This window comes from Anabrus simplex, chromosome 1, assembly GCF_040414725.1.
Source record: "Anabrus simplex isolate iqAnaSimp1 chromosome 1, ASM4041472v1, whole genome shotgun sequence".
Taxonomy (NCBI): domain Eukaryota; kingdom Metazoa; phylum Arthropoda; class Insecta; order Orthoptera; family Tettigoniidae; genus Anabrus; species Anabrus simplex.
The window spans coordinates 314447060-314468480 of record NC_090265.1 but is presented as its reverse complement, the minus strand read 5'-3'; the positions used below and the strand labels follow the sequence as shown (position 1 = coordinate 314468480).

The following is a 21421-nucleotide window of genomic DNA, read 5'->3' as shown; positions in this document are numbered from 1 at the left end:
ATCAATTAATTAGGAATAAATATAGAGAAGTCACACAAAACATAAAATTGACAGATAACTTAGAAGAACTGGTTCCAATTCTCAGGCAACAAGCTGAAAATTTAGCCCCATTGAACACATGTAAAAGACATGCCTGGTGGACCTCAGAAAGTGACAAAATTCATGAAGAAAGACATCAGGCATGGTTAAGATTTCAAACACACTAAACAGAAGAAAGTGCAACCAACCTCTAAAATATCAGGAAAAAATTCACACAAATTATCACGCAAACCAAGAGACAATCACAGAAAGTTCTAATCAACTCAATAGAAGAAAACTACCACAAAACCAATTCCAGAGACTTTTACAAAATGTTTGGAAGACAAGTACAAAAATTTGCCCCTCTCACGTTAATACTGAAAAGTGAGGATGGAAAAACGAGACATTATGACAAGGAAAATCCCGAAATCATGGCAAAAGCATTCATTAAACTTTTGAATTGCGAAGAACCCCAGGAACGTTTAGCAATTAATACAGACATGCCCATCAAAACCCCACCTGAACTCATAAACCACCCAACAATCCAAGAGGTGGAAACAGCACCCAAAGAGTTGAAAAATTATAAGGCATGCGGAGAAGACCATGTTTTTGCAGAAATGTGGAAATATGCCAGTGATACAGTTTGAACATCCTTACACATGGCCCTAACAAAAATCTGGATAACAGAAAAGTTCCCCGAACATTGGACCACAGCCATAATCCACCCACTCCAGAAAAAATGAGATAAAAGCAATCCAGATAATTACAGAGGTATCTCTCTCTTAGACTGCACGTACAAGATTTTCTCCAGAATCCTATACAGGAGGATCAGAGAGCAACTAGAGGAAGAATTAGGTGAATACCAACGAGGCTTCAGACCTTGGAGAAGCTGTGCAGAACAAATCACTTTAAAATTAGCCACAGCCTATTGCAAGAAGCAAAACAAACCTAATGCAATAACCTTCGTGGACTTTAAAAAAGCTTACGTCTGTATCCACAGACCCTCACGGGCTCCATCCAAAATTAATCAAACTGATTGAACTCACCTTAACACTAAATCAAAAGTTAAGTTCAGAGAGGAATTCTCTGAGCATTCATCATAAAAACAGGCTTAAGACAAGGAGATTGCTTGTCACTACTGCTGTTCAACTGTGCCTTGGAATATATAATGAGGGAATGGTACAAGAGTAACCCAAAGAATATCCAAATTGGAAGACCCAAAGACAACATTTTAAATTGCCTAGGATTTGCCGATGACCTTTCTCTCTTGTCCAACAATATTCAGGAAACCAGACAAGTTATATCACTACAGGAAATAGCACAGAAAATTGGTCTTTTGAAAAAACAGTAATCATGTTTACTGACCCACCACTCATAAACAAAATTGCCATAAGAAACCAAGAAATCAAAATTGTAGATAAATTTAAATATCTGGGAGAAATCATAATATATAACCTCAATGAAAAGCCAGCATGGCATAACAGAATAAATAAACAGACCAGAGCACAATATGTCACCAAGAATACCTACAACAAAAAGGGCCTGCCAATAGCAACAAAATTAAAACATTACAAAACAGTCGCTCAACCAGAAATAACATACGCAAACAAAACCATCTTCAAAACAACTAACACTGCACAAATAGACAAAATACTCAAGATAGAGAGAAGAATCATTAGAACGTGCATCAACAAATCATACCAAAAAGATGGACACTGGAGAGTAGCTTCTAATGAAACAGTCTACAAGGAAATTGGAACCAGTAATGAGCACGATCAGGAAGAAACGCATTTCATTTTTTGGACATTTAATCAGGACACCAGGGAACAGGATCATCAGGAGAATAATAGAAAAATTATAGAATAGTAAGTGCAACATTAAGTGAATTACAGAAATCGAGGAAGATATGGATGAACAAATTACAGTGGAAGTCCTAAGACTCAAAACTGACAAAATCAAGAAACTCACAGACAAACAAACCAGACTGAAAGTCAGAATCAACAGACAGACAATAGGAAGGGTGATTTCCAATGAAGAAAGAAGAATAAGATCAGAGAGAATGAAGAAGTACTGGGCTGACAGGAAACTGAAAAAGTCTTTGTATAAAGTTGGCTAGAGTGGTCTAATGAAGGTCATAAAATCTAAATTAATAATAATAATAATAATAATAATAATAATAATAATAATAATAATAATAATAATAATAATATGTAGATAAAAGGTAAACTGTATGGCATGCAAATATGATGATTCTGGACACAGAATCTCCAACAGTAGCTCAATATACACAATACGGCAACAATGATGGTGATGATGATGATAATAATAGCAACAAAATAATAGTTTTGTTGTTGTTAGCTGTACGGAACTGCAAAATTATTGCTTCTCCAAACCACTGCCCTAAGTTCTCCAGTTCTCTTACACTCAATTTTGTCTTGCATCATTGTATGTAGGAGACTGGGTTCCCAGGTGCGTCATGATATGACCGAAGTAGGGAAGCTTCTTGATCCTAAAAGCCCTACACAGTTCTTGTTCTTTACTCATTTTGGTCAATACCTCCTCATTTCATACTTTGTCTATCCAGCTGATATGAAGCATGCACTGGAAGACCCCACATTTCAAATGCTTCTAATTCTAACGGTGGCTTTTAGTAGTAGAACACGGCGGTGGGGAACACATACCACAGTGCGATCCTAAACTAAAGCTGCAATGGTAGTTCTATGCTACGAGCACTTGACAGAGGCTTGTAGATGCTGCCGTGGCCTTCTCAATGCAGCACCATTTCTTGGGAATGGGCCCAGTGCTCGTTGACAATGATGCCCTGGTAAATAGACATATACTGAGTGGCCAAAAGTTATGGGAAGACACTGAATGTGATGTTAGTAACTAGTTGCTCATCCACGAGCTCTCAAAACGGCAGCAATATGGTGAGGCATCAACTCTAAAACGTGTTGGAATTGTTCTGGAGAGATCTGGACCCACATATCTTATACTGCTACCCACAATTGGTCTTGTGTAGTTGGTGTGGGGTTCATGAAGCGTACACCAGAACTGACAGAATTCCATAAATGCTCAACTGGATTAAGATCGACATATCTGGAGGGCCAATCCATGGTCGTAACTTCACTGCAGTGCTTCTCCAACCACCTGCGTGCCACCACAGAGCGGTGACATGGCGCATTGTCCTGCTGAAACATGGCATCACCATCAGGATACTAGGGCCAGAAACGGATGCATATGGTCTGAATGAATGCCCACATAATGTACACCTGTCAGCGCTCCCTGCAGCTGGACAATGAGGCCTAATTGCGACCATCAGAACGCTGCCCAGAATAGAACTGAGCCACCTCCCGCCTAGACACAACCTTGTTGACACGCAGGATCCATAGCTTCGTGAGGCATACATCACACTCTCACGCGCCCATCAACTCAATACAACTGGAACTGGGATTCATCGGACCATACTCCATGCCACCACTGTTTCATGGTCCACTGCCGATGTTCGCGGGCCCATGCACGTCGTTGAGCTATATGTCGAGGTGTCAGCAAAAGGACACAAGTTGGTTGTCGGCTGGTGAAGCCTATGCAGTGCAGTTGCCTCCTTAGAGTCATGGTAGAAATGGGTTCCTGACTCCAAACATTTGACTGGGCAACAATCCAAATAACAGTATATAAAGATTTATATCCTGTCATTCTAATTTAACGGGACATGTTTCGCCCATTGTATGGGCATCATCAGCCATAATCTCATGCCTAAAAGATAAAGATCAAGATCCTGATTATTCCAGTCAAAGTGTTACATAAAGAAATATATGAGTTATAAAAATTAGGAAAATTTATAGACATGATATTGCATAGGCTTTTGGGCTTATGCAGTGTCAAGAAAACGTTTAGCAGAAAACTGTGTTCTGCGTCCTCAGAAGAATTCTCGACTGTCCACGAGAAAGGCTTCTTAAACAATGACACTTTTGAATTTGGAACGTTATATTAGAAGAAGTGGAAATGGTACGTTCATTCACCAACAGATGGCCCCCCAAGACGTGGCACAACGCTAGCGTTCAAAACGGAAGCTGACCGAACTATCACAATCAGACTAAGCGGTTCACATAACATGTTTTGCATAACATATGACAGGTGTAAGACATAGACATAAGCCTGGAATGAAACATCTGGCGATGAACGTATGAATTTGGAAAAAACACCGAGACTAAATAGCAATAGTGAAGGGGCAGGGAAGGGAACTACCAACGTAAATTCTTAATGGCTGGCAACCAGGTATTACTTAATTGATAGCTTCCCGTACAATCCTGGACCTGTAGCATCTAGTGTGGGTAAGAGCTCGAGCATCTTGGAACATGACATCATGATCCGACGATAGAGCGTGATCAGCTATTGCTGATTTGTCAGGTTGGTTGAGACAAATATTACGTTCATGTTCTTTGATACGGGTAACATTGGGCCAACATGTTTGGCCGATGTATACTTTGCCGCACGTACAGGGAATTTTGTATATCCCAGGATGTAAAAGTGGGGACAATTTGTCCTTGGTTTTACACAGACTGAGCAATTTTAGTGGTGGTGCCAAACACGGTTTTTATATTGTGTTTGCGGAGGACCTTGGCAATTCGCTCTGTGGTGTTGTGAATGTAAGGCAAGTAGGCAGTTCACTTCACTTCTTCCTTCTGAGAGATTTGCTTGGTCGTTTCTCTGTGATGCAGGGCTCTATGAATTTGCAAATCGCTGTAATCATTACCCTTAAACGCGAGTTTGAGCGTGTCCATCTCCGTCTGGATATGTGATGGCTCACAAATTCGTCTCGCCCTCTTGGCGAGTCAGATCAAAAATTAGATGGATGCCTTTTCCGGCGTTTGCTCTATTAACCAGCGTTTCGTCTTAGGTCTGACACTAGACTCTTCAGAGTGGGATGTGTCAGACCCTACCCACTGACGCTGGGGTGTATGCAGGTGAACTTATCAGAAGCTTATTTATGAAGCACAGTCTGATAACTGCATACGGAAGATAAAACTCCACAATGGAATTAATGCCTGCCAAGCAATTCCAAATGGAAATTCTAAATTCCCATGAAGGGAATTAGATTCTTTTCCACCAATAGAGCATATCAAAAATCAGATCAAAAATTAGATGGATGGCTTTTCCGGCGTTTGCTCTATTAACCAGCGTTTCGTCTTAGGTCTGACACTAGACTGATAAGTTCACCTGCATACACCCCAGCGTCAGTGGGTAGGGTCTGACACATCCCACTCTGAAGAGTCTAGTGTCAGACCTAAGACGAAACGCTGGTTAATAGAGCAAACGCCGGAAAAGCCATCCATCTAATTTTTGATCTGATTTTCGATATGCTCTATTGGTGGAAAAGAATCTAATTCCCTTCATGGGAATTTAGAATTTCCTCTTGGCGAGTGTCGTGAGGATGCCTTGTTTTTGTGCTGGATGGTGGTGAGAATCTGCATGAAGATAGCGATTTGTGTGGGTAGGCTTACGATAGACGGTACGTCCTAAGAAGCCGTCCGGTTTCTTTCTTACTAGAACATCCAAAATAGGAAGGCATCCGTCCGACTCCATCTCCATAGTGAATTTTATTGACGGATGTTGCTGATTTAGGTGGTCTAGAAATAGATGAAGTTTCTCAGGACCTTCTGTCCAGATCACAAATACATCATCAACATACCTCCACCATATCACAGGCTTGACGGGCGCCAAAGCAATAGCCTCCTCCTCAAAATACTCCATAAAGAAATTAGCCACAACGGGCGAAAGTGAACTTCCCATAGCCACTCCGTCTGTTTGTAAAAATTCCCACCCCACGAGAAATAGCTGGACGTCATGCAGTGGTAAAATAGCTTAGTAACGTCCTCAGGGAACAGGTGTTCAATGAGAGACATGACCGAGTCAATCAGCACTTTAGTGAACAAGGACTCCTCACCGAAACTCATTAAAAGTGCATTAGGTTGAAGGGTTATGGTTGACAGCTTGTGGATGAAATACCAAGAGTCCCTGACGTATGATTCAGTATGTCCAATGTGTGGCTGAAGCAATTTGCTTAGGTATTTAGCCAGAGCATACATAGGAGAACCTATCGCACTAACAATAGGTCTGAGGGAAACATCTTTCTTATGGATCTTAGGCAGTCCATATAATCTAGGTGGCACTGCATCCCCCGGGAACAGATGTTCAGCCTCCTCTTTTGGAATTGACGATTGCCTTAAGAGCTTCACGGTGGCGTTGGACACACGAGTGGTGGGGTCACGTGAGCTCAGTCTGTAGACAGGCTCTGACAATATAGCCGATATCTTATTCTTATACTCGTCAGTGTCCATAACCACTGTCGCATTACCCTTATCAGCTGAGAGAATGGTCACTTCAGAATCATCTCTAAGTTCCTTCAGAGCTCTCCTTTCGCCTCTTGTTAAATTGGGTGCAGGTACAACAGCGGACCTTATGAGTCTCACACATTTCTGTCTTAACTCCTTAGCCTCATCCGTAGGTAGTTTATGGATGGCTGCCTCAACGGAAGTAATTAACTCCTCAGTGGGAATTTTAGAGGGAGCGACAGCGAAATTAAGACTCCTAGCTAGAACATTCCCAACTGTGTGAAGTTGAAGCACACGTTAAATACACCAAAAGCCAGGAGAATATATCAACGCGCTAGCAAGGCTGATGTGATTGAGAGAGTGCATAACACTTGTAGGGAACTGGATTCAGTCTCCCGAGAGTTGTTTCCTCTCATTCTTTTTGTGACCTGGTGCAGAATTTTCTTTTACTGATGCTAAGGATGTTCTTGGCAACATTTTAAAATGTAACCCTGTTTCGTCAGCATTATATACCAGATCTTTTGTCAATCCTTCACTGATCTCTTCAAATTCTGTTTTGAAAACATCAACAGCCAGTGGGTCCACGGAAAGCTTTTCGTCACTTAAATGTAACTGCCATATCTATTTTTAACCCATTCACGTACCATTTAATTGAACTTATTTGTGCCTTGGCGTACCATTTATTTTCACCAACACTGAAAAAGCATGCTCTACAGCAACACTATTTATTTCACCAGTTGCGATGTATGAATGATACTCTGGAGTATCACTTACGTGCTCCCAGTCCCATTCCCTATCATGTAAAATATGATTAGAAACCGTTGGTGTGGCATCAGTTGTAGGCCTAAAATTCAGTGACATACTCAATGGCAAAACAGCACTTTGTTCACCCCTATCCGCACTCACGTCACTGTCACACGAACTATTTTCACTATCTTCATTGCCACTAAATTCTTCGTTGCTTATTTCTATATCAATGTCACTCTTCTAAAAATTCCCTTATAATCGCTTTGTCACTCAACTTGCAGGCAGCCATGATTTCGCTTACGATGAGGTTGCTAAGATACAGGGCATTCTTTCCACAGAATAACTGCACAGGTGTGCTTATCAAATACATCAAGGAAATAAAACAATGCTTCAATCTGTCAAGAGGTTACCTTACTAATATCAAATCCTTTCACAAAGGAAACCGGCTAGGAGCGGGTCCGGAAATAAACACTATGCGCGGACGGAGACGTCCGTCTTTGTAGCGGAGTGCGGTCGAGAGCCGGGTACGGGAACGGGTTAAATTTATCTAGCCATCCTGAACTAGCCTTGGAGGTCTTTCCAACATCCCCTAACTTTGTAGCCAATAATTTAGCCTTCTCTTCAATTATAGGACCGGATAACGGTATTCCTTTTTCACGTTATTGTGTAAACCAAAGAAATACCACTTTGTTTACGTTTTAATATCCAGCCTCTTTCAAAGTTTTGCGGTTTGGTATCTTGCAGGAATGCTCAATTAATTTAGATTTTGTCTTTACCCAATCTGCCACTGTTGACACACCAACTTCATAATCTGCAGCAACATTTTGCAATATCGCACCATTTTTCACTTGCCTCACTGCTGTCTTTTTTCTTTCGATACTTACAACAACGCGTTTTTGTTTAGTTGACATTCAATAAGCACGCACTTGCCACTGTACTTTTAACACAACTTATTACTGTATACTGCACCTTGCCACTGTATTACAAAAGAACCCAGTCTAGATGTCTGGGACAGCGTTGGTAGGATAAGAATAAGATAAGATACAGTACCGCTATGAGCAGGTAGTTCATGTTGCAATGGGGTAAGAAAAGCAATGGAACGACAGTATAGAACTGCAAGGCCAGTGGAACGACCATGGGTGAAAGAAAGATATGAATGGAGAAGGGTCACTGGACTTCCCCGGTTTCCTAACAGAAGCAACGTTAACCACAGTCTACATAATCTTTATGACGAATAATGATGATGATGATTGATAATAATAATAATAATAATTTTTTTTTAAATTACCATCAAATGATTTTCTCGACCCTCAGTATCAGAACTTTGTTGACCCACAGACAGGGCCCTTGCCTACAATCCTGTAGGCCTATTTGGTCTTCATAAAAAGGTAATGATTGATACAGATTGCATACCAATATCCAATTTACCATTCTTTCTCAAAATAATTTTTAATATCGGCAAGAATGAATCAAATAACTTTTTATAAAGTTTTTATGCTGCAATAATACATAATATCCACTACAGGGAAGAATTAAAAGTTGATTTTGTATAGTGTCATTACTTAACTCACCTCCTGAGATGCACCAAATCCAAAAGTAGATTCAGAAAACTCTTCACCAAAGTCTGAACTAAAACCTCCAGTTCGGAATCCAGCTTCACCAAAAATCTTTCGAAATAATTCCTCTGGGTCAATACTTGACCGAAATTGAAAGGCATCTTCAAAGTCCCGGGCATTCTGACCACTAGTACGCCTGGTACCTCCTCCACCACCCATCCCCATCTGTTCTGCCGTCGTCCCCCAAGCATCATATTGCTTGCGTTTAGTATCATCACTCAGAATCTGAAAGAAAAGAAAATTTGCATTTTAACACCTTGGTATCAATCCATTCGCTTATATAACAGATAAAAATAAACTAATAAACACTAAATATATTATAATCTATTAATCGATCAATAGAAAGTGACCAACTGCTGGTAATGAACCTGAGAGGAACCAAGAACAAGAGGAGAAAAATCAAGAGATGTTCAAATGAATAACAGCTGAAAGAGAAGAAAACCAGGCAAGAGTACCTGAAGATAATAAAGGGAAACATGCCAATAGACTAACCAAAAACAGGAGAAGAAAAAAATAATATTGAGATACACACTAGGAGAGGCAGCAAAATTACTATGGGGAAGGACTAGCATGAAGAAAAGACAGGAGGATATCCGATAGTGGAATGAAAGAACAAAAGATATAGTGCAGAAAAAGAAGAGAGCTTTTAGAACAATGTCGCAAAATACAATCATAGAAGCTAGCAAGAAATAAATAAAGAAGAAAAATGGGTGGTGGTAAAGAAGAAGAAAAGGTGCTTGAAAGAGCAGACCATGATGATGGAAGAAGATAATGAACACAGTATAAAATAAATTTTTAAATTATATGGAATATTTAAAGAGAAGGAAAGATATTATGGAGCATGTTAAAATTAAAGATTGCAAGGAAATGGAGAAAGGAAGAACTCAAAATAATGTGCAGGGAGTACTGTGAAGAATTACTAAACCCAAATTAAATTTCAGAGGAGGAAGCAATTGAGGATAAAGATGAACCACAAACAGAAATAGACTTAACATGGGAGGAATTGGAAGTAGCACTGTGAAAGCTGAAAGGCACGAGGTTTAGACGGGTTGAGTGCGGAGATGGCAAGAGCAGCTGGTGAAGTGGAGTAATGAGAACTCACCATCTCCCAAATGCAACCCTTGGATATTGGAAAGGACATAGGACAGTGTATAGAGAAGCAAGATATGGATGGCGCTGGAAAACAAACGAGCTAGGAAACAGACTATAAGGAGGGTAAAGGAGATGTAACAAGGAAGTAAGAGTTGTGTGAAATTAGGAGAAAGAAATCTACTAGAACAGAAGAATGGTTTGAAACAAGGAAGCGCACTCATTACTTTCTGTGGGTAACACGGAAGGAGCCTTTCCGAAAAGTGCTAGATAAGGCATTCAGGTGCTCCCTGGACAAGGGTGGTACACCGGCTGATTATTCCACGAAGGCGCTGCTACACAGCAATAAGCAGATTATATCAAGTACTATGTCCACTAAAAGTCCTTTTCAGGATCAACTAGAACACATGTCGATCAAACTTGATAAAAATCTCGGCATTTGTCACTTAAATATCGAATAAATATCACCACCAAAGAGTCAACATCTGTCTTGTCTTCTGCTGGAGAACAACGCGGATTTGATAGCACTTCAGGAAACACACACTAGTGACAGTGAATATCAGAAGAGGAAAAATAGGTGGTTACAATCTTGCTGGGGCAATCAATGATGAATGTTATGGGATCGCAATTTACATCAGATCCCAGTTAACTGATTTTAAAATTAACATAAAGAAATAAATGTTTAACTGGATTAAAACCACTATTAAAGCCACTTCCTTTACTAGTCGAACACAGAAGTCTTTTTACAGGGAAGCCGTAGAGATAGAGCTGCGGCCAAATAACATCAACAGGGAAGACGGCTTCAAGTTATCAAATACATGAAGACCTGTACTGCAAAAATACACGCATAACACCCCCATAGCACAGCGGGACGCACTCAAGAAACTGTCGACATAGAGCAGTGAATCAGTAACTTCCCTCCCAACCATCACAGCACAGCGCGACAATCCTCGAGTCCAGTTAGTGGAGTAGGCTGTGGATAGTACGGTCATGATTTCCACGTTCCTTCGAAGAATTTCTTTGTTCACTGTCGGAGGCAGAACTTCATATGCGCTGATGAAGGCCAATGCAATTTGGCGGAAAGCTCGGCTTCATTAAATAAATATATATAGTGGCTTTAATCCAGTTACATATTTATTTATTTATTTATTTATTTATTTATTTATTTTTTATTTATTTATGTTAATACAATGATCCACGAAAACCTACGCTCATTAATTGATTTTAAAGTTGTTTATGAAGATAGCTCAACAGTTATCTTTGTCCTGGCAGTGGAAAACTCAGGCATTATTGTTGTGAATGTCTATAAACTACCAGGAGTCAGTTGGTCCATCCCTTCAAAAAAAGTTTTTGATCACCCTATTTTGTACATCGGCCTAACCAATAGTCACAGCCCAGCCTGGGGATACAAATTCAAAGATGACAATAGGTCCCACCTAAATAGCTGGGTTGAAGCAAACTCCCTACAACTCGTCCACAATGCTAAACATCCTGGCACATTTTGTTTTGGCAGATGGCAAAAGGATTATTCTCCTGACATGTGCATAGTGTCTCAGTCAACTTCTGAGAATCAATACATGGTACAATAAAAGATCAGTTCCCTTCCTCGCAGTCAACACAGACCAGTTATTATTCACTATGGCACAGATTCAGTACCACAATCCCGTTAGAATTTTCGACTAGCAAAGTGGGATCAATTTGAAAAAAAGGGCTTGATAACATTATACAGCGGACACCACCAGTTCCAGAAAATTACAGCAGATTTGTCAACGCCATAAAATCTAATGCTAGGAAGTTCATTCCCCAGGGATATTGTAAGAAGTATATACCAGGATGGTCAGAAGAATGTAATCAGCTCTACACCAAATATCATAACCCTCCTATTAAAACGACAGCTGATGAGTTGCTAAGGGCTCTAAATAAATCTCAGAGAGAGAAGTAGCACAGAACTTCAGCAGAGATGGACTTCACACACACTAGCCGTAAAGCCTGGAACCTCATAAGAAAACTTGTGACCCTACCATCAACACAGAAGTTTGCCAATGACTTCATTGCCTCCAGACTGACAAATATCTAGAGTGAAGATGGATAAAGTACACGCAAGGAGTGTTAAGAAGCAACTAAGAATGCGAAGATCACGCCTGACATCCCATCCAGAGTATTCCTGTTACTTCAGTACTGAAGAACTGGACAAGGCTCTATCCAAGATAAATAAAGCTGCTGGTCTGGATGAAATCTATCCTGAGTTTCCGAAGGCCATAGGCCCTGGAACAAAACATTGTCTAGCCAACTTTTTCAATGAAATTCTATGAACTGGTAAATTACCTAAGTTGTTAAAACAGGCCAAAGTAATTGCAGTCTTGAAACCAGGAAAGGAAGGAACTGATGCGTCACATTATCAACCAATTTCACTCCTTAGAGTAATCTACAAGATGTTTAATTATAAGCTATAAATTTCACTTTTGTTCTGTATTGAAGTGCAAAGAAACAAAATTGACAAGAGGGCTCGCCTTTTCGATACAATATATCAATCTGGGTGTCACACTGGATCGATCCCTGTCGTTCAAACAGCATTGCCTGAATCTGTCAAAGAAGCCAAGAACAAAAGAGCAAATCTGCTGCATAAATTAGCAGGCAGCAACTGGGGTGCAGATGCAAACACTTTTCGCACTGCTTCACTTTCTCTAGCATACTCGGCTGGTGAGTACTGCGCTCCTGTGTGGGAAAACAGCGTACGTTCGAGTAAGATTGACGTACAGCTCAATGTAACCATGAGAGTTGTTACCAGCACAGTGAGGTCCACTCCTACTCAGTGGCTGCCTGTTTTAGCAAACATTGCTCCTCCAGATCCGAGCAGAAAAGCAGTGAAAGTACAGTTGCTCAAAAAGAACTTTGCACACAGGAACTCACTGTTGTTCGATGCCTTACGAGATCCGCCTGTGATGAGGTTAAAATCTCGCAATCAACTCTGGACTGATCTACACTCCCATGAAAAATTCTGTGCAACAGCAGAATGGGGACAGCGATGGAAACAATGTCCACCCTCCCACGTCTTTCTGATTACAGAACCAACGAAGAAAGTGCCAGAAAGTGACCACTCGACATGAGTGGTCAAAACTCAACTGTTTCAGAACAGGCCACGGCAGGTGCCGATATATGAGAAAGTGAGGATATTGTGAAAGTGCTGCATGTGAGTGTGGTGCTGAGAAGCAGACATTGCTTTTTGTTGTTGTTGGGAAACTACAGAATACCGGCAGTGGGGTTCGAATCCGCTATCTCCCGGATGCAAGCTCACAGCTGCGCACCTCTAACCACAAGGCCAACTCGCCTGGTTGTACTGAGTGTAACAGCCTGCCTGTATATTGGTGGGAAGTAGCTGGGGAGTTAGATAACTTTCTTCTTTAGCATGCCATTCCTTTGGTTCATACATTTTCTGATATTACTGGTATGTAACACACTGTTTCATCATAGCAGTCGGGCTATTCAATCCCTACTCTGAAGCAATGATTGGAATGAGTAGTGTGCATATTTAACGGAATAATGACAGAGGAGTGTTCACGGCAGTCCGCGACCTGATTATTCCAGCTCTGGAACTTTGGACTGTTAGATAAGCACCGTAGTACTGTTCGTTGGAAGTGAGAAAGTGTGCGGTTATTAATTTGATCGAGTATTTTGTATGATAACATTGCTTTCAATCGCTACATTCCTACTGACGTTTTGTTAATGACCTATGTTGAATTCAGTTAGGAAAACCACCAAGTCAGTCTTTCTGAGAATCCTGTAGCGAAACATGGGTACATCAGCTAGTCAATCCATAAGAAGAAGGATTTTCTTCTGTTATCCTTTCATTTTAATGTCCAGTTTTTGCAACCACTGTTCCTATTCCGGGGTTACCCGTGGAGCAGAAAGAGGTTAAAGAAGGTGCTGGGGTGAATGGGTCTAACTACAATATTCAGAATTTAATTTAAAACTTAAACTGAAGGTTTTATTTTCAGAATGTCAAAAATTTTTCATGACAATATTACAGGTACAAGTAGCAATCATCAAACAAGATTGGGAAAAATCCAAGATTCAGAACCTTAATTCTTTGGGCTTTAAGCCCCTAGCTTTACATTTCCTGAGCTACAAGCTCAAATTCACAAAAGAGCACAAATTTATACAACGGCAGAAATCCCCTAATTCAAAGAGCACTGGCTCCCAAAATTACAACATCTAGCCTTCAAGAGGCATTCATAAATCTTACTTTGAAAAAGAGCTAACAGGCTCTCAGTTTTCCAAGCCTACTCAAGGCAACATGAACTTACAATTCCTGGCCTCTCAAGGCACAACTTACAATTGGAAAATGATTATACAGGGGTATTTAATACCCAACCTACTGGGCCTTCATGTAAAACGAATAACAGTTAAATAAATGGCCCAAACACAAAATGAATGGAGGCATATGCTTGCGCTCCTAGATATGAACTCTTAAAACCTAAAGGGCACTAGGCCGATGAAACAGGGGCTATTCCCAAACTACTGAGGTGACTCGTATAAGGATAAATTAATGCATTATGGAAAGGAAGAAAACCAGTTACAAAACATAGTCACCTCAAACCAAGATGAAGGGGAGCTCAAGAGGGTACATCACTCTCTATCCCCGATTTACAGTTAAAGATTTTATGAAGTTTTTACATTAGCTGGCAGAAAGTTACATTTTCAGGAAAACTAGGTTACATAGTTAATGATTCAGATCTTTCCCTCGGGTTAAACTGCGGAGTTAGCAAGAAAGAAAGATGTTATGTGGCCATTACCTGGTAGATGTACTGCTGCCTGATGAAAGAGGCCGCCCGCCTCCTGGTTTGACACACACACACACACACAGTAGGATGACAATCAATTGACCAAGAGACGTGAAAAGCCGCAGTTTATAAACCCTCGGGGAAAGTTCGAGATCATTCATGAATAATCAAGACACCCCCACAGAATTTTATTGGTAGATTTCAAAAGTAACACTCAGAAACGGAGAAGAAGGCTGTGATAGGTGGAAAATTAATTACAGAAATTAGTGATTGGTTGGACTCAAAACTGGCGAAAAGAAAAGGTAAATATTGCCAACCCAAAAATAAATGAACATCAATCAGTAAAAAAACTTATGAATACAAAACTTTTTAAAATCAAAAGTTCTTTCACTTCGCACCAGGGTGCATGATCATAGTTTTTGTAGTGTCATCTGTGGGGAAATGTCCCAACTTCTTGATGAATGGCAACCAAAACACTGATAAATTCAGTCAGTGTAGGCAACTGCACAATAACAAAATTACTTGATATTTTAGTGCTGACATCTTCTGATTAAATTTCTAAGTAGGAGCAGTTTCAGTTTCACTGTTTTACCAATAGAGGAGTTCTTTAGGCGCTGAATTTGAATGCGCAGCGTTGAGGTGTACCTCCCCGTACAGTTCCATTAGAAGCGTAGTCATACAAGCATTTCTGTGGGATTCATACTCCGTAGGTTTTGTTTTTACACCCTTAAAACACCTCGAATTCTTCGATGTTCCTATCACAAGCAGAGGAAGTTTGTCAGATCCATCTACATACGTGGCGAGAAGTACTGTTACACGAATTTTACTTTTCTTCCCTCCATGGCATGAGTCACCTTTTTCAGCTAATGTTTTATTAGGAAGGAGATTGTAGAATAGGCCAAACTCATCACAACTGTAGATGTTTGGAGGCTGATCATTGCTTACGATACCTGGCAGAACCTTTTCCTTCCAGTGTTGCACTGTGATGTCGTCCACAGCTTTTGAGTCACCGCAACTTGTTCTCCCTGTGATTCCATGACGATCTTAAAATCCTTGCAACCAGGGATGAAGCCTTGAAATCAGCAGTGATACTCATTTTAGTTAAATCTATCACTTTTGCCTTCAGCATGTCTCCACTAATTGGTAGAGTTGCAGCCCGCTTTTGCTGGAACAGAGTGAAAAGTGCTTTCTCCAAATCTACGTACCTTCCTTCTTGTTGACGGCTGTGCTTTGCTGGTTTTCAACCCAGTTTTAAGAACTCATCCAAAATAAAGATTATTTTCCTGATAACTTTACATAGCGTGGTATAAGCAATTCCAAGTCTGAAGCAATTTCAGTTTTTGTTTTGTGTGGATTAGAGTCCACTTCTCATATAAATTTTACTTTTTCATCTAGGGTATAACTTTTCCTTTTTACTGTCCTCCATGGCTAACCAAAACCAACTGAATGACAAAGCTACTGTTCAACAGTAAACACCAGATACTGGCACCGTGGACCTTATACTTCTCTGTTGTTCCCACGAAAGAAATTCTGATATTCAAACAAATTTACTGAATTTTCTTTTGTTTCCGCACCAAAATTACCCACTTTGCTTGTAATGTATCTTAATCTTTGGCGGCAGTGTGAAGGTCAAAAACGACTAAGGTAGAGGAGAAGCGAGATAGAGAGCGAAGGGGACTCGCTCAGGTGGCCTTTGTTACTCCGCCAATAAGTAAGGGTCAACAATGTCACTCGGCGAAACTCTGTCTTCTGTTTCAGCACCGAAACCAGACCGCTCTACTTCCACCTATGCACAACTCAGTTATATTTCACTGATACTTAATATGTATAACAGCGAATTACATATAAAAAGATTATGTACAAATAAGGTTAATTAACGCGCTTTTAAATTACATTTTGCCAGGACCTTAAGGAAATTACGTACAAATACGAATTACGCAGAACAGAGTTACGCATAAAGCAGGTTCAACTGTAAGGCAATATAGTCTAGGCTATAAATAAATGTATTCACGCTGGGTGAAATGGTAGTTTAGGGGGAGGCCTCAAATTTAATTTTCAAATCTCTTTTTTACTGGTGGTCCTGCGATAAATACTACGTAACAAAAGTTATATATAATATAATTTACGATTATTCATGTCTTATACAGTTTTACCATACCATCTACGATAACAGAGATATTAATAACTTGGACACTTGTTGCTTAATACATGTCAACGCTGAGCATCGCAAAACATGTAAATATTGTGACATTGATACTTTCACAGCCCGTACTTGTAGACATAAGGGCTTTTGGGCTTAAGCCATGTCAAGAAAACAAGGTGAAACTTACTTTTCACAGAGAACTTTGTTCCACATCTTCAGAAGAATATCTCGACTCTTCACAAGGAAGTCTTCTACAATAATGTGGGTATAAATTTAAGAATGCTTTACTGTTGGAGAACTGCAGTGGCATGCTCGTTCATCACCCGGTGGCTCGCTGTATGCTGGCACAGTGCTCCAAGCAGGCGTTAACAACAATTTTAAGCTCCAATTAAGATGTTCTATCACACCATATGTGCTAGAGAAGTATCAGAGAGAACATCAGGCAAATCAGGGATGAATGTGGTGGAAGAATCAGGGATGAATATGGTAGAAGAAAATAGAAAATATTTTATTTTAATAAATGCAACAAAAAACTCCAAGATAGAATAAAACAGAGCTGAAGAATGGAAAAGAAAGTATGTGGAGAAAACCAGAGGATGATATTGATGCGAGATGGTGTGAGAGGGTTGGGAGGGCATAATCGCTGTACACACGTTATGAAAGAATGACATAGAATGACAATGACAATGAAAGAATGACAATGCAGGGAATCAACATCTATCTAATGGCTAGGCAGGCATCCATTTTTTGTAATGAGACAAAGTCTCTTATAGTGCATTGGCACTGCTGGTGGCTCCAATTAGCCTACACAGTGGCCTCAACGGTATGCGCTAGCTACGCGTCTTGGTGGGTGTGCTATTTACTAACTGATAAGCCCAACTCAGCACACTGGGGCGAAACGCTGGCAACCAGGAATGAGTTCGCTGGAAAATTTATAATGTCCAATAACAGACCATTTACTCATTCGGGACAAATATTTCAGGTTGCCTATGGGGATCAACATCTATATCAGGTCTTATGGTGACGATAAGATAGGGAACGAAGCGGGCATGGCCTTAAGGTACACCCCAGCATTTACCTGGTGTGAAAATGGGAAACCACGCAAAACTATCTTCAGGGCTGCCGACAGTAGGGTTCGAACCAACTATCTATGGAATGTAAGCCAACAGCTACATGGACCCTAACTGCACAGTCACTTACTTTGATTTGGGTCATGTAGACCAAGTTTGAAGAACAATTAACTTACCTCATATGCTTCTGATACTTCTTGAAATTTCCGGCTTGCATCTGGATCATTTTTATTGGTGTCAGGATGGTATTTCTTTGCTAGTTGATAGTATGCCTTCTTGATGTCTTTGAGGGATGCATTTCTTGGAACTCCAAGAGTTTCATAGAAATCCTTTTTCTTTTGAGATGGCTTACTTGTATGAATATTTCGTGATGAAGGAATGAATTTAGGACCTGCCAAAAATAACAAGTATAATTAATCATTGACAGCATGGGATACAAGGTTGACATCTTAAGAAAGTTGTTCAAAGCAGCAAAGTTAACAGCTCCCACATCTTAGCTCTACTTTCAACCACACTAGCAATTCACAAATTGTTCAAAATTCTATTTCATATATTATATAGTACTTGAAAGTGAATATATCATTATTTGATAAATGTCCTCAAGTGTTTCCTACCCCAAGTGGGCAAAGATGTGAACAATTAAACAGGCATTTATACACAAACAAGCCTAGGAGACACAGGAAATTGTCAGACTTCATTATAATTAGGCAGAGGTTCAGAATTCATGTGCTGGATTCAAAGGTCTTTGCAGAAGGAGACATGGACTCTAATGGCAATTGGTGGTCGTGACATGCCAAATGAAGTTGAAGAAATGAAGAAAACAAAGAAACGGGAAGTAAATTAAAGGAAAAATAAGAAAGGAAAGTATTGAACAAGGTCAAGAGGAGTTTAAAACGCACACACACACACACACACACACACACACACACAGATAAATAGCAGACAGTGCTAATGAACAAGATGGGAAAAAAGGTAAGATCATAGAGAAATTAATGGCTGTGATACTAGGGACCGATGAGAAGGTAGAAAAATGGTAAAAATTACTTGCCTCTCCACTCTCAATTTCCCCTCAAACCTTCCCTCTTGCCCCGACCTATACGGTAGTATTGTAAGCTGTAGTGTTAAGTACTGGAAATACTTCAGTTGTGTGTGAATTTGTATATAATGTTGGATTTAGAAAGTTAAACTACTAGTATTTCTTGTCATACTTTCTTTCCGTGGAATTGCTTGTTGTTGTTGTTGTAGGGTAATTAAGGTTTAACTTCACTTTATTACCACTTATAATGTTAAGCTAGTAGTAAGCTCAACTTATAGTATTGTAAACCGTAGTGTTAAGCACTGGAAATAATTAAGTTGTGTGTGAATTTGTATATGTTGATGTTGGATTTAGAATGTTAAACTAGTAGTATTTCTTGTAATAATTTCTTTCCATGGAATTGCCTAATGTACTCTTGCTGCTTGTTTGTTTGTTTGTTTGTTTGTTTGTTTGTTTGTTTGTTTGTTTGTTTGTTTGTTTGTTTGTTTGTTTGTTGTTGGGTAATTATGTTAACTTTATTATTCCACTACTGTAAGTGACCAATGCCATCAGGATATTTCACATTTGTGATGTACTGTATTTGTTAATAATAATAATAATAATAATAATAATAATAATAATAATAATAATAATAATAATAATAATATACGGACAACCAACTATCTGTAATCAATGTCTATCATAGTGCATTGGCACTGCCAGTGGCTCCAAGTAGTCTATGCAGTGGCGTCCATAGTATGCACTAGCCATGCATCTTGGTAGGTGTTCTATTTACCAACTGATGAGCCCATCTTAGCACACTGGGGTGAAACACTGGCAACCAGGAATGAGTTAGCTGGAAAATTTATAATGTCCTATAACAGATCAAGTATGTTGGTATTATAAATTTACTCATTCAGGACAAATATTTCAGGTTCCATATGGAAATCAACATCTGTATCATCTAAATCATCTGCACAGATCGGCCAGGCCAGAAAGGGACAGACGAACGAGTAAGTACTTAGATGCTTCAATTATTATCATCATCGTCGTCATCACCACCACCATAATCACTGTCATCATTATTTTTTTGTGTGAACTTCATTCTTTTCTTTTTAGACTTCTCCGCCAGTAACCGGAGTCTACCAACAGCAGGCAACAGTGAAAGGTGGAGTGGAGTGGAGTGGAGTGTTTCAGAATAGTATCGCTGTATTGGTATTATTTCGTTGCAGGAAAGCAAGCTAAGGACATTTTTTCTACGCTGAAACCTCTCGGTATCAATGAACGTTTTGTGTTTTGGATAACAGCATGGTTTAAATAAATGGAAGCAACTGCTGATCGCGTCAGATTGAGCTGTCCTAGGTGGGTACGCAAAAAAAAAAAGTTTTGAATGCTGTTCATGCAAGGATTAGATGCAATCCTTTGCATAAACAAACAATTTTGTTTCGTGAAACGAATCTCTCTCCACGAACTATGTTACATATTTTGAAGGATGATTTACGTGCTGGTTAATATAAAAGATACACACAGCATTTACTAACTGAAAAATTACAGGAGATATGCCAGACTCAACCCCAGGCTTTGTTAACGACATATGGGGAGAGCCAGTATCATGGCATCCTATTCACGGATGAAAAAATATTCACTGTGGAAGAGTTGTTTAACAAGCAACACGATTGTGTGTATGCATGCTCCTCCAAGAAAGCAAGAAAGAAAGTTCCATGTGTGCAGCACGAACATTACCCTACTCCTGCCATTGTATGGTGGGCAGTTTCTTGGCGGGGAGCATCAGAGGTGCATGTCTGCGAAGGTGGAATAAAGACTTCTGTAGCTGCCAATCAGACAATGTTAGAGAAGGTGATATACCACGTATCAATTTGAAGATGCATGAAGAGAAATCGTGGGTTTTTCAGCAGGATAGCATTCCTGTACACAAAGCAAAAATGATGCAGCAGTGATTAGCAATCAATGTCCCACAGTTCATCGCTGCTGCTGCTGCTGACTGGGCTAGTGGAAGTCCCGACCTCAATCCAATGGATTATTCTCTGCGGCAGAAGCTGAAGGTGATAGCATGTAAAAAAAAAAAAAAAATCCACTGGACACTATTCATGCTGCTATTGATGAGTGGCCTCAATGCCTTCGCAATTGTGCGATCATTTCGAATAAGGGTTTGTTCATTCTGTAGCATTTTTGTGGGGTTTTTCTTAAGAATATATGTGCATTAATAGGTTTGCGTAATTTTATCTAGTACCAGTAGTTATATGCATTGAAAGTACTGACAGAACTTACAGCAGTACTGTGTATACAGCGATCTATTTTCAGACCAACTTCGCTTTGCAGGAATGAAAGATGGGTGGACTCAGGAGAAACAGACATGAAAGTAGCAAGAATGATCACTGGTTCAAACAGGAGGGAACAGTGACAGAAGGGTACTCGGAATGAGTAGATGAATGGCAAGTTGGGAACGAACTCTATTGAAGAAGCTGTACGCATATACTAGCTTCGGTAGTGGGGTTATATGAGGCGAGGCGAATGGAGGAAGATAGGTAGATAGGTTACCAGGTGGTGGTGGTGGTGTTTTTTTTAAGAGGAAGTACAACTAGGTGATCA

At 39.9% G+C, this 21421-nt stretch overlaps 1 protein-coding gene across 2 annotated transcripts in view; it reads right to left on the bottom strand.

Annotated features, from left to right (window-relative positions):
- Nucleotides 1-21421, bottom strand: part of LOC136856736 (protein tumorous imaginal discs, mitochondrial) — a 244530-nt gene that overhangs the window by 148104 nt on the left and 75005 nt on the right. For both annotated transcript variants that reach the window (XM_067134815.2, XM_067134816.2), the window contains exons 2-3: nt 17973-18187; nt 8669-8938 (exon numbers count right to left, since the gene is read on the bottom strand). In XM_067134815.2, coding sequence (XP_066990916.1) covers nt 8669-8938; nt 17973-18187 — 485 coding nt within the window. The remainder of the gene's footprint in view (nt 1-8668; nt 8939-17972; nt 18188-21421) is intronic.